This window comes from Pongo pygmaeus, chromosome 10 (assembly GCF_028885625.2).
Source record: "Pongo pygmaeus isolate AG05252 chromosome 10, NHGRI_mPonPyg2-v2.0_pri, whole genome shotgun sequence".
In the NCBI taxonomy this organism is placed as follows: Eukaryota; Metazoa; Chordata; class Mammalia; order Primates; family Hominidae; genus Pongo; species Pongo pygmaeus.
Window position 1 is genome coordinate 14,902,138 of NC_072383.2, and position 14,905 is coordinate 14,917,042.

General features: G+C 37.8%; 1 protein-coding gene across 4 annotated transcripts in view; it reads left to right on the top strand.

The window, feature by feature from the left end:
- The window catches only part of ATF7IP (activating transcription factor 7 interacting protein), a 118,982-nt gene that overhangs the window by 89,253 nt on the left and 14,824 nt on the right, over positions 1 to 14,905 (top strand). For all 4 annotated transcript variants that reach the window (XM_054444565.2, XM_054444567.2, XM_063672453.1 and 1 more), the window contains exons 11-13: positions 2,562 to 2,640; positions 4,953 to 5,108; positions 7,634 to 7,816. In XM_054444565.2, coding sequence (XP_054300540.1) covers positions 2,562 to 2,640; positions 4,953 to 5,108; positions 7,634 to 7,816 — 418 coding nt within the window. The remainder of the gene's footprint in view (positions 1 to 2,561; positions 2,641 to 4,952; positions 5,109 to 7,633; positions 7,817 to 14,905) is intronic.

The following is a 14,905-nucleotide window of genomic DNA, read 5'->3' on the forward strand; positions in this document are numbered from 1 at the left end:
GTTCTAGAGTTTACAGTATGTATCTAATCTTAATTATAGGAACCTTGAAATTGTATGTGTACATTTACCTCCTTAATGAGTTGCTTTCCTTAAATATCACGTTCATGTTTTCACATATATTGTGGTCTTGTTTGCACATATATTACATTGTTTTTAATCTTCATGTTGTAGATCTCCAAATACATTGTTTTTAATTGTTGCCTTATAGAATTTTAAAGAAATTAAGAACAGAAAATAGATACAGTCTTTAATATTTATCCTTATGTTTACCTTTTCTGGTCCTCTTCTTCCTATGATCCAAGTTGGTATTTCCTTTTAAACTGAAGAATGTCCTTAAGCTCATCTTTACAGTGTAGATCTGCTAGTGATACACTCTCTTGGTTTTTTAGTATCTAAAAAATGTACTTTTGTATCTTTTGTCTCCTTTTTTCAAGGAGAGCGTCATTGGATATAGAATTCTTAAAGGGTTTTTTTTTTTTTTTAAATTATCGGCATTTTGAATATATTGTTCCAGTGTCTTCTTGCTTCCATAGTTTCTGACCAATAGTCAGCAGTTACTCTTTGCTCCTGTATAACATGTAATTTGTTCTGTTTACTTTCAAAATTTTTCATTATTGGTTTTCAGTATTTGGACTATGATGTGTATAGTTATGGATTTCTTAGTGTTTCTTCTGCTTGAGGTTCATTAAACCTCTTGGATTTGTAAACTAATGTTTTCCACCAAATTTGGGAAGTTTTTGGTTATTATTCAATTTTTTCTTTAGATCTGTGTTTCTTCTCATTTAGGGTTTTGCTGAACTGTTTCTTATTGCACAAGTTTCAGGCGTTTTTCATATTTTCTTCTGTTTTTCTTTGTGTCCTATGGACTAGAAAATTCGTATTGCTCTAGCATCAATTTCATTTGAGTTTTTCTTGCCCCCTCCAATCTGCTTTTATGCCTACATTAAGCTAATTTTTATTTTAGTAATTATTTTTTCAGTTTTATTATTTCTATTTTTTTCAGTTTCTTTTTCTCTTTTGAAATTTCCTGTTTGTGTGTTCATTATTATTATATTTAATTCTTTGAATTTTTTTTTTTTTTTTTTTTTGAGATAGAGTCTTGCTCTGCCACCTAGGCTGGAGTGCAGTGGCGCGATCTCAGCTCACTGCAACCTCCGCCTCCCAGGTTCAAGCGATTCTCCTGCCTCAGCCTCCCGAGTAGCTGGGACTATAGACACCTGCCACCATGCCTGGCTAATTTTTGTATTTTTAGTAGAGATGGGATTTCACTATATTGGCCAGGCTGGTCTCGAACTCCTGACCTTGTGATCTACCTGCCTCAGCCACCCAAAGTACTGGGATTACAGGCATGAGCCACTGCTCCTGGCTTTAAACATATTTTTAATAGCTACTTTCGAGTCTTTATCTGCTGGGTGTAATATCTGGCTCTGCTTAGAGTCAGTTTGTATTGACTTATTTTTTGTCCTAAGTTAGTTCCACTTTTCAAAGCTGGACCTTAATGATAACATGTTGTAGTGAAAGATTACTTTACATTTGTTGACGATTTTTGGGATCTTTTAGTTTGGAATTTTATAGATTTTTGGTGTTTGTAAATAACCCATTTTCTGTGAAATCATTATTGTAGAAAGATTTATAAGAATTAGAATTGCATTATTGTCTTGGGGTTGGGCCTGGATATTATAAAGTCAAGGCATTATTTTCTTTAATTTCTCAACTTGAGTTTTGCAGATGAAAACCTTTATCATTTGGAATTGATCTCAGTATAATATATCAAAGTAAATTGTGATTATCAGTTATTAAGCAATTGCCATGTATCATATATGGTGTTAAGCACCTTATATACACATTTGGATTAATCCTCACAATAGCCTCATTATTCAAATATTGGAAATTGAGATAATTACCCATCTGAATCAAGTGGCTAATAAGTTAGAACTGTAAGACACACTGACTTCAGAGTCCTGGCTCTTTAGGTTTATGTTGTCTTACCTTCCTTTTTGGTTGCTATCACGTGGTTTTAAAGGTTTTTCTTATAATCCTAATATTTCTCATGATTTTGGATGATGGGTTACTGGTCAGCTTGGATGTACAGTTAATAGCATAGCATACCATATGATTTCATAGTATACCATACCGTTTTTTTAGGGCAAAAAAATTTAGATTATTTTCTATAACCCAATTCTAGCTTTAATGATTGCCTTTGGTGTTGTGGTGGATTAATATTGGTAATTTAGAGTAGTATTGATCAACATTTTAAATGTCACAAAATGAATAGTGTTTGTATTTAATCTTATTTGCTGTATGCAACAGATAGCTTAATTTTTTTAAGAAAATGTCTTGAATTTCTTTTGAAAATTATATTTCATATAGTAGATGTTTTAACACATGAGTATCCTGGGGCATTTGTCTGATAAACTCTGTTTATTCAGGTACAGCCATTTAGGGGTCCAGATTGAACCAGGTTACTCAGTAGTCTCATTTTACCTCACTTATCATCTCATTTTTTAACACGTATATCTGCCAGAGTTTTCTTTGTAAAATGTAGAAGTTTTGTTTTTCAGAGTGGAAAAGCCACTGGCAGTGATTCAAGTGGTGTCATTGATCTCACAATGGATGATGAAGAGAGTGGAGCTTCACAAGGTACTTCAATAGTAATTGTACTAAGGAACGTTTTGATACCATTTTTTTTGTCTTAATACAGTACAATATTCTACAAAGACAGATGTTTACGGCATTATGCTTGGTTTATTTGTGTTCTTTTTGGAATGGAAGTTTTTTAGATTAGAATTTTAAAATTTGGCCAAGTGCAGTGTCTCACACCTGTAATCCCAGTGCTTTGGGAGGCCAAGGCAGGAGGATTGAGGCAAGAGGTCAGGAGTTTGAGACCAGCCTGGGCAATGCAGTGAAACCCCGTCTCTACAAAAAATTTAAAAATTAGCTGGGCCTGATGGCATGTGTCTGTGGTCCCAGCTACATGGGAGGCTGAGGCAGGAGGAGAGCTTGAGCCTGGGAGGTTGAGGCTGCTGTGAGCTGTGTTTATGCCACTGCATTCCATCCTGGGTGACAGAATGAGGCCCTGTCGCAAAAAAAAAAAAAAATTAAAATAGAATCAAATCTTAAATGAGTATGAACAATGTGTAGGGGAAAACAGCAATTAAGAGAATGTTGTAATTTTTGGAGTACCTCTGTTTTTGTATCTGTTATTTCACTTGATCCTTGCAAAAAAAATCCTGTAATACTCATTTTAGACTTGAGGAGACTTGTTAGCCCTAGAGAAAACAGTTCAGACTCAGTAAGGGTCTTGGGAGTAAAATCCACCTCTTCTGTCTCTACATTAAATGTTCTTTTTCTCTCTCTGTTTATGTTTCAGTGTAGATACTGTATATATATGTATACATTTAATTTTGGTCATTTGAATTAATTTCTTTTATCTAGCATTATATAAATAAAAATAGAAGTAAGTTTTAAAAGCGTTCACATCCAAAATAATAATGTTCTGAGTTATAATATTTAGAAACTGTAAACCATATTCCTAGTTACTCTGCAGTGTTAATAGGTGTTTCATGAATATAAAGTTCCATGGTTAAATATGTTTGGAAAATGCTGAGTTTAAAGTTAAATTGATTTTTTTCTTAATGCAGACTTCTCTGAGCCTTTACTATGCTAATTTATAATGTAAATCTCCAAGAATCATTTAAGGTATAAAGTATTTCTCAAACTTACTTGGCTGCACAAAATAACGTTCAGCTACATATCTATAAAACTCTGGTGATTATTGCACATGGAAAATATAATATGTGCTGAGTTACTTCTTACTGTCTTAAAGATATTACTTTTTTCTAAAACACTCAAATATTTTAAAAGTAATATTTTGGGGAATCAGTCTAGTTGAGCTTAGGAAAACAAAAGTTAAATAGCTGTACAACTGATTATATGACAGTAAAGTTGGTTTTGTTACTTAAAACTGAATTGAGAAATGTATGCCATCCTTCATCTGGGTTGAACTCAAGCCAGTATGATTATTCTTTAAAAGTTTCACATTATCTCTATTGCTTTCACTAATTTTTAATAGACAGCCATGACTATTATAATGGATCCCTAAAGAAAAAAACAAATACAGGTTTTTGAGAGGACACAGGTAGGCTTAATTCTGGATTAAAAAGTTAAAGTTTGTTTTCAGTGCTCTCACCATTTCCCTAGCATCCATGCCTCATGCGGTCTTTCTGTTGCCCCACCTTTGGGTCTGTCTCAAATTCTCACATTCCTAAAGTACACTGTTTTCCAATGGCATTAAGGTATCCATTGTTAAAGCCTTGGGTTTTATTTACATTTAGTGTGGAATTCTACAGGACAGAAATTGATGGGGATTATTTTGGAAAGAAAGACTTTTGGGTCACAATCTTCATAGTGGTTTCCTGTTTTTAAGAGTTTTTTCTGAGATGCAAATATTTATTTCATAGGCTTTTGAAGACCTTTTTTGAGATTAGTCATTCTTTGACTATTTTAAAGACTATATAGTGATGATAAGCAACTGTTATCAAAGAACCTAAATAATTGTAGTAATTGAAATTCAAGATCACAGTGAAAACTCATCAGTTTACAGATATTTGTCTAGAAGAGTGTTCTTCCTATAGGTAGGTAGATTATATATTTATGCAAGTAATGAATTATTCTAGTTGACATATTGTACCGAATTTACAAGTAAGATTATTTCTGAATTTCTGTAAACATGAATTTGAATCTGTGATGGAACCACCAGCAAATTACATATGCTGTCAACTCAGTTTTCAAATCAGCAAAAATACATGTAAGTAAAATGGAAATAAATTATTCTCTTAGAGGTAAATGTGACACCCAAGTGGCAAGCAAAAGTAAAATTTGTCCATAAAGGAAAGACTTGTATTTCCTAATTTTTTTCTTGTCAGTCATAATATTTCACTTTTAACTAACAGACCCCAAAAAGCTAAATCACACTCCTGTATCAACCATGAGTTCTTCTCAGCCTGTGTCACGACCATTGCAACCCATACAACCAGCACCGCCTCTTCAACCATCTGGGGTGCCAACAAGTGGACCATCTCAGACCACCATACACTTACTACCTACAGGTAAATTTGTTGAATCATTGAGTAGAAGCTTTGGTTTTGCCTGTAGAGAACTATGACTATGGAGTTAAGTGGAAAGATAAGACAGAAAATTAATATTCTTATTGTTAATTTGAGGACTACAGTGTATGTCCTTTTGAAGGCAGTATAACTTAGTTTTGCTGACTGTCTTAAGCAGCAGCACTGGTCAAGAATGCTTATAAAGACAAAGTATATATTTATTTACTTAACATTATATAAATAAAAATGGAAGTAATTTTAAAAAGCATTCATATCCAAAATAATAATATTCTGAGTTATAATATTTAGAAACTGTAAACCATATTCCTAGTTATTCTGCAGTGTTAACAGGTGTTTCATGAATACAAAGTTCCATGGTTAAATGTGCTTGAGAAATGCTGAGTTTAAAGCTAAATTGATTTTTTCTTAATGCAGACTTCTCTGAGCCTTTACTATGCTAGTTTATAATGTAAATCTCCAAAAATGATTTAAGATATAAAGTGTTTCTCAAAGTTACTTGGCTGCACAAAATAATGTTCACCTCATATCAATAAAACTCTGGTGATTACTAATGCATGTGGAAAATAATATTATTCTGAGTTATATTCTTGAGACCAGCCTGGGCAACACAGTGAAACCCCGTCTCTACAAAAAAATTAAAAATTAGCAGATTTGTCATCTGCCACAGCAAATGTTCTGTAAATGGCAGAAATGACTGTAGTTTCTCTGGAAGGGATGCGTATGACTTGTTCTGAGTGTAACCAAGAAGTTATAACTGACCTATCAAACAAGAATTTTTAAATGTGTCTTATCTTGAAATAGCTTTAACTAGTCTAACACTACCACCAGGAATCATATGCTTGCTACCTTTCAAGAAGCTGTAAATTCAAAATTTTCAAGATTTAGCCTGTATCTCCTAAACTGTTCAGAAACCAATCAACATGGTTTGTCTTCTGTATAGCAGTCCATTGCTTGAAGATTTATCTGCACAGTACTTATATTAGTACTCTTCTCATTAAGGAAAACATTGAATTAAAGTGGGGTTTTATCCAGTGAAATTTATACTTAAAACACCAGATATCTTGTAGGAATCAGGATATTTTCCATAGTGATTTAGCAAACTATTTGTTAATTAACCTTTGAGTTATGAAATTATTGTTGATGCAGCAAATGTGTGGTTGTTTTGGTAGGGACTGTTTAGATTTGTTGAATTTCAGAATCCTAGATGCTTATTCAGACTTTCCTATCAGTTAAAATAAATTTTACCTTGTTGACATTTCCAGGCAAAAGAATGTGCTTATGTGACTTTATTTCTGGTGTGTAGATTTTATATTGGTTCTCATATTTCAATACCATTGTTCTATCTAAATAGGCAGTTATAAGTAAGTTCAACCTTGGAAGCTGTGTTATCTGTCTTTCTTTACATTTATACAAAGTTATAATGACAGTCATCAAAATTAGATATTTTGGAAGGAAATGTCATTATTCAAACCCAGGGGCAGTGTAGATTATGGAATGGGGAGTAAAGAGATGAAGAAATAAGTGTTCTTTCTTGTTAATACTTTCTTCTTTCTTCCTGTTTCTGAAGACTCACATTGGAAGTTAGGATCTGTAAAGACTAAAGAGTCTTTAGTAAAGAAACCGTTTTATCTTTGTTATAGCCAGTATTTTCCTCCAAATTTATTTTTTTATAGGACCCATTTTTTCCATAAGAAAATAGATTGATTTGTTATTTTTTATTATATAGTTACTACGTGGTCATTTGTAAAATATGATTCTAATTCAGAGAGTTGTTAACAAGAAAGTGTCACTAAAAATCATTATTATAGATACATGCTGTCAGCGAATGTTTATGACTCATTTTTTGATAAATATTTATTAACATTACTCAAAGTATTAATGCTTTCTGGAACATACAATAGGAGGAATACCAGAGTAGAGAAGGGAGAAGTCTGTTGTTTAATGGGTTTTATTTACTGTTTTAAAAAAAGAGATTGGTTCAGCTAAACAAAATGTGAATTATAATGGTCAAAGAGATAGGTTGGCTCACTTGAAAAATACATGTGAATTAACAATAGCCAGTCAGTTTCTTGATCTTTGGGAATACAAAAATACTCTTTTGGATTTACACCCCCTTGGTAGAAGGCCTAGAGGGCTTATGATTCTACTTTGCTAAGAACAATTAAAATTAGGAGATTTTTCTCTTTTAAGTCACTCCTGTGGCATCATACTCTTAAGTCTGCACCTTTTTAAAAAATCTTCACATTGCTTATTATCTGGTCAAACCAGAGTGGGAAGGGAATTGGATGTGGTGGAGATGTTCTTTTCCTCTGAAGCTTGGATTTTAATATTATTAATGTTTATTGACCCTATCATTTTTATCTTAGAAGATCATAAAAGGAGACTGTTATTTCTATTTCTGTCTTTATTAGTTAATTAGATTTTATGCAAAGATAACTGCCATTTAATACTGTTTGCTTAACGTAGAATTTACTGTATTCTTAATATCTTTTTCTGCCTTGCATTAGCTCCAACTACCGTGAATGTAACACATCGTCCAGTAACTCAGGTGACCACAAGACTCCCTGTACCAAGAGCTCCTGCAAACCACCAGGTGGTTTATACAACTCTTCCTGCACCACCAGCTCAGGCTCCCTTGCGAGGAACTGTTATGCAGGCTCCTGCTGTTCGGCAGGTCAATCCCCAAAATAGTAAGAGATTTTTCTTGTATATGGCCCCAAGATACATGTAGTTCTCTTCAGCATTTAGTTGGAATGGCATATAATAATGTTAAATTTTGCAAAAATTTCTTATAATGTCATATTATAAAAGTACTGTTATAAGTTCAAGAGATCTGTACTACAACATAGAAACTATAGTATAGTTAAAATCAATGTAGTATATTCTTGAAAATAGCTGATAGAGCAGATTTTAAGTATTGTCACCACACACAAAAAAGGTAAGTATGTGAGATCATGCATATGTCAGTTAGCTAGATTTAGCCATTCTGCAATGTATGCATATTTCAGACATGTTGTATACCATAAATATATATAATTTTTGTCAATTAAAAAATAGTTTTTAAAAAAGAAATAGCAGTATAACCAAAACTAATCTATTATTATTTTTCTTCCCTTAGGAGAGTTAAACAGAGAAAATTGTTCATGTATACTAGTTGATTTGTGCTCTGAGTGTTGTCTTCAATTTAACTTTATTTATGGCCTGTATTAGTACAGTACACAATTTGATATTGGTGTATTCTCTACTCTATTAAGAAACACCTTACCTAATTAGAGTGGGAATGGTCAATTGTGATTTACCCCAGATGATGGAAATCATGGTAAAGGATAGCCTTCAATGAGAGTCTTAAAGATATGGAAAGTGGCTGAGAAAAGAAGGGAAAATGTTAAAGAAAGCTTGTAGTTTCCTGTATATATCATATATTAGTTACATACATATGTTACGTATATCTTACATGCATGTTACATATGTATATGACATTTTAAAATTATATATTAACCACATGTATATAAGCAGTAGTAGGATATATCACATAAACACAAGCTTATATAAAAGGCATATTTAAACTTTAAAGTAAAGAAAAATTAAAAAATGAACTACATATGAACTCTTCATCAGGTTAAGAAGTAGAAATTTTTCAGTATCCTGTAAGTAGTCTTGTATTCCTGTCTTGACTACATCCCTTTTCCTTTCCATCAAAGGTAACCACTGTTCCTACTTTTCTATTAGTCATTCTGCTTTGCTTTATGATTTTGCCACCAAAATTGATATCATTTAAACATACTAGGGTTCTCTAGAGGACAGAACTAACAGGATAAATAGATATGTAAAGGGGAGTTTATTAAGTATTGACTTACACGATCACAAGGTCCCTCAATAGGCTGTCTGCAAGCTGAGCAAGGAAAGCCAGACTGAATCCCCAAACTGAAGAATTTGGAGTCCAGTGTCGAAGGGCAGGAAGCATCCAGCACAGGGGAAAGATGTAGGCTGGAAGGCTAGCCAGTCTCTCCATTTCGTGTTTTTCTGCCTGCTTTGTATTCATTGACAGCTGATTAGATTGTGCCCACCAGATTAAAGGTGGATCTGCCTTCTCCAGCCCATTTTCTGCCTGCTTTGTATTCATTGACAGCTGATTAGATTGTGCACACCAGAATAAAGGTGGATCTGCCTTCCCCAGCCCACTGACTCAAATGTTAATCTCTTTTGGCAACACCCTAACAGACACACCCAGGATCACTATTTTGTATCCTTCAATCAAGTTGACATTCAGTGTTAACCATCACAAATCCACCCCTTGTCAACTTGAATCCATACACATCTCCTCAGATTGTACATATTCTTCAAATAAAGAGAGTAATAAGGCCATAATTAAACCTAACATAATACAACTATCCTTTGTACAACCAGAAACGCACCAATCCGCAAGCCAAATACTATTACATAAAGTTAAGAATACTTAAATGTTGATAGGAAGTCAATAAATCTTATGTTACATGAAGGAAAAGGAAATAAAGATACTTTCTTTTACAAGTGTATACATGCACAAACATGTTTTTAGCAAAAGAAGGAGGAAATACTCATGACAATTACAGTCCCTGAGTTGGCAACTGGTCACATGGTTGTGGCTGGTATTGATGACTACCTTCTTCTACTACCCATTCTGTGTTCTCTTTGCCTTCAGCAAGCACCTCAACTGGTCGTGGTTTATTCCTGGTGGAATGACCCAAACCTTCATTCTTGAGTATTTTTAGTGCTGCCTAGATTGAGCTGCTGTAGTTTCCTATTGGCCTTAATCACAGGGCATACAGACGCCTTAATGGATCTCCTGTATTCCATGCATACTCTTCCTTACCTCCATTGTGGAGCAGTAGACTAACTTCTTCTTGGTAGTCCGGGACAGTCACCACAACCAACACTAATTCCTTCTTTAGCCTGTTGATTTAAAGGTAAGAGGAGCCCAAAGTGTCCAGGTGGCAATCTTAAGTTCCAGTTTAATGGAATCATTGTGTCTCCTGGTGGGAGCGTTCCTCCCTCTGGAACTAAGACCTCTAGGCCAGCAGAACGTAATGTCGCAAGAACAGGAAGCAAAAATTTTGCTAGTGGATCCCTAGGGGTGAAGGTGAGTGGTACCACTTCCACTTCCACCCCCTGATTCCTGGACCCATGAATCCTGCCTATGGGAGAAACAGCACCATATATATTGGACGCTGATTCAGAGCATACACGGCCTTCTGGAGAACTTTGCCCCAGCCCTGCAAAATACTGTCACCTGGTTGGGGTTGTAATTGTGACTTCAAAAGTCCATTCCTTTTGAATGCTTCGAGTCAAAGGGGAACATGGTAAGACCAGTGGATTCCATGAGAACGAGCCCACTGCCGCACTCCTTTAGCCATGAAATGAGTGCTTTGGTCAGAGGCAGTGCTGTGTGGAATGCCATGACGGTGGATAAGGCATTCTGTGAGTCCATGGATAATAGTCTTGGCAGAAGCATTGTGTGCAGCATAGGCAAACCCATATCCGGAGTGTCTATTCCAGGGAGGACAAACCTCTTCCCTTTCCATGATGGAAGAGGTCCAGTATAATCAACCTGCCACCCGGTAGCTAGCTGATCACCCCGAGGAGTGGCGTGCTGTATCGAGGGCTCAGTATTGTTCTCTGCTGCTGGCGAATTGGGCACTCAGCAATGGCCATAGTCAGGTCAGCTTTGGTAAGTGGAAGTCCATGTTGCTGAGCCCAGGCATCGCCTCCATCACAGCCACCATGGCTACTTTGTTCATGGGCCCTTTGGGCGATGACAGGGGTGGCTGGGGAAAGAGGCTGAGTGGTGTCCACAGAACGGGTCATCCTATCAACTGGATTATTAATATCCTCCTCTGCTGAGGTCACCCGTTGGTGAGCACTCACAAAGGATACAAATATCTTCACAGTTTTTGTTACAACCCATAAATATATATAATCATGCATCTGGCCATCTATCCTTCCAAGCAAAGTGCACAACTAGGTGTGCTGCTTGAGGTTCTGCCAACTGGGAAGATTTCCCTTCACCAGTGTCCTTCAGGGATGTCCTAGAAAGGGGCTGTAGTGCTGCAGCTGTGCACTTTACAGTGGTGCCTGCATATGGTGCAGAACCATCTGTGAACCAGGCCCTAGTCGTCTGTTCCGCTGTCAAGTGATCATAGGGACCCCTGTGAGGCTATCAGTACAGGCTGGGGAAGAGAACGCAGGGTGACAGGAGTGGAGATATGGGCATTTGAGCCACTTCCTCATGTAAATTACTTGTGCCTTCGGCACCTGCTTGAGCCCAATCACATACATACCACTTCCATTTGATGATGGAATGCTGCTGTGCATGACCCACTTTATGGCTAAATGGGTCAGAAAGCACCCAGTTCATGATAGTCATCTCAGGTCACATGGTGACTTGATGACCCATAGTCAAATGTTCAGTTTCCACCAAAGCCCAGTTAACAGGCCAAGAGCTGTCTCTCAAAAGGAGAGTAGTTACCTGCAAAAGATGGCAGGACCTTGCTCCAAAATCCTGGAGGCCTCCACTGTGATTCATCTGTGGGGTCCTGCCAAAGGCTCTGACAGCATCCGTCTCTGCCCCTCACACCTCAAGCACCATTGAATCTGCTGGGTCATATGGTCCAAGTGGCAGAGCAGCTTGCTCAGTAGCATGGACCTGTTGCAGAGTCTTCTCCTGTTCTGGACCACACTCAAAACTGGCAGCCTTTCAGGTCACTCAATAAATGGGCTGGAGTAACACACCCAAATGAGGAATGTGTTGTCTCCAAAATCTAAATTGGCCCACTAGATGTTGTGCCTCTTTTTTGGTTGTAGGAAGGGCCAAATGCAGCAACTAGTCTTTCACCTTAGAAGGCCCCACACCACTGTGTAACACACCCAAATGAGGAATGTGTTGTCTCCAAAATCTAAATTGGCCCACTAGATGTTGTGCCTCTTTTTTGGTTGTAGGAAGGGCCAAATGCAGCAACTAGTCTTTCACCTTAGAAGGCCCCACACCACTGGACCCTAGAAATTTTACTGAGGTAGAAGGTCCCTGCATTTAGTTGGATTTATTTCCCATCCTCTGGCACGCAAATGTCTCATCAATAAGTTCAGTGTTTTTGCTACTTCTTGCTCACTTGATCCAATCAGAATAGTGTCATCAGTGTAACGGAGCAGTGTGATACCTTGCAGGAGCAAAAACCGATCAAGGTCTCTCTGAATAAGATTGTGACACAAAGCTGGAGAGTTGATACACCCCTGAGGTAAGACAGTAAAGGTACACTGCTGTCTTTGCCCACTGAAGGCAAATTGCTTCTGGTGGGCCTTATGGACAGAAATGGAGAAAAAGGATTTGCCAAGTCAATGGCTGCACACCAGGTACTAGGAGACATGTTAATTTTCTCAAGGAATGAAACCGTATCTGGTACAGCAGCTGCAATTAGAGTCACCACTTGATTAAGCTTACAGTAATCCACTGCCATTCTCCATGATCCGTCTGTCTTCTGCATAGGCCACATGGGAGAACTGAATGGGGATGTGGTGACAAGCACTGCCCCTGCATCTTTCAAGTCCTTGATGGTGGCACTAATCTCCTCAGTACCTCCAGGGATGGGATATAGTTTTTGATTTACCATTTTTTAGAGGCAGCTCTAATGGCTTCCATTTGACCTTTCCCACCATAGTAGCCCTCACCCTACCAGTCAAGGAGCCAATGTGGTGGTTCTGCCAGCTGCTAAGTATGTCAAATGCATTTTGGCAGTGGGGAAATGACCACAGGATGAATCCAGGAATCCACTGGACCCACTGTAAGTCAGACCTGAGATAAAATTCCATTAATTATCTGACCTCCATAAGCCTGTACTTTTAACTGGAGGACCACAATGATGCTTTGGGTCTCCTGGGATCAATGTCAGCTCAGAACCAGTGTTCAGTAGTCCCTGAAATGTGTGATCATTTCCTTTTCTGCAATGCACAGTTACCCTGGTAAAAGGCCAGAGATCTCCTTGGGGAAGGATGGGAGAAAGATTCGCTGCATAAATTGTCAGGAATGTAGTGGGGTCTTTCCTCAAGGGGACCAGGCCTCCCCTTCATTCAAGGGGTTCTTGGTCTGTAAACTGGCTCAAGTCTAGAGATTGACTGAGGGGTCATAATTCTCTGTTATTATTATTCAATGTAGTCTTTTGTTCCATCAACCTAGAAGTTTTTTGGTTGTATAAATTAAGTAGGAATGCAGTAGGCTTCCTATCAGTTTCATCTCTAGGAACACTGTGATTAATTAGCCAGTGCTAGAGCTCTATACAAGTCGGACTTTTCTAACTGCCACTTTGCCTGTGCTGTCCATTACGATAGCTACGCCCACATTGCCTTTGACAGTTGAGTGCCGGCAGTTGGCCCCTGCCAACTTAGGATCCAGTTATTTCCATTGTATTTAAATTTTGTAGTTGAGTGACTACAGTTCCCACAGTTAGATCTGACATACAGAGACGAGCAATTAGAGGGCTCTTCAAAGATACAGGTGCTGCCCTCACAAATCTGTTTCGCAAGGCATTGGTCAAGGGTATATCTTCTGGACCCTCCCAGCTGGGATGACTAGCTCTAAAGTGACTGATTCACTCTACCATCCCAATCTCCTTGGTCTTTGGATCCCTTCCTCTACATTAACCAAGGGAGATAAATCATTTCCAGCTCACTCACAGTGTGCCATCTTTTAATCCTTATTTCAACTAACCTAGCAAATAATCTATTAGAACCTTTTTTTTTTAACTCCCTGAGCTGCAACATTAAATGCAGAGTCCCTACTTAGTGGGCCCAAATCAAGAAATTCAGCCTGATCCAACTTTGTTCCTTCCACCATACTCTCATACCCTTAATATCCATCCCCATGCCTGTTCTCTAGATTTCTGTTTATGTAAATTAGAGAACTCAAAACAGTTCTCTGAGTGTAGCATACCGCCTTATAGGTCACACCTTCAACCTCACCTCTAGGGGCCCACCAGTACTTTAGTGTAGTTATACGTCTAGAAGCAAAGAGAGGTGGTTGGAGTGGCTCCTGAGAAGAATCAACATTGTCTTGCCTGGCAACTGCCTCAGAGGAGGCCATCACTGTTGCCTCACATATCACAGGCTTTATTTCCTCAGACAAAGTTGGAAAGACTGATGGCAGCACAGGTCAGGGAGGGTATGTTGCCCCCACTGGGTGTAGGGAAGCTGTTCCAATCAATGCCCTCACTTTAACTGTAGGCACCTGGTGAGTCTGGTGCATGCCTCTTTTGTTGTAGGTTAGCCAATTGTATGATAAGAGCTTGTGTCTGTTTTTCTACAATTTCAGCTCTTTCTGTATAGGAGATAACTGTCTCTCACTCAGGGCAATCTTAGCAGATTTCAGGCTCAGTATTTGCTTCAGAAGCCAGAAGACAGAATCCCTGAGTTCATCATTTTCTTTTATCACTTTGTCCCCTGAACTTAGCAGGAACTGACCAGTTTCATTATGTTCCTTGGTTCTCCACATATGGTCCAAGGTATCGTGTGTAGAGTCACTAAACTCCTTGCCTCTCACAAGCGGTGATTCAGGAGTGTGAAATGCATTTATTTTGCATAACTTTCTAAACAGTTCACGCCAGGTACTATCAGTGTTCTTTATACTACTAGAAGTAGAGTCCTTAGCATTTGTGGGTCTAATCATATTAAGCAGCCAACTCCAGAAACCCCAAAACCAATGAAAGAACTCCATCCTTAATATTCGGTTCTTCTAGACCCCCAGTCCTGATACC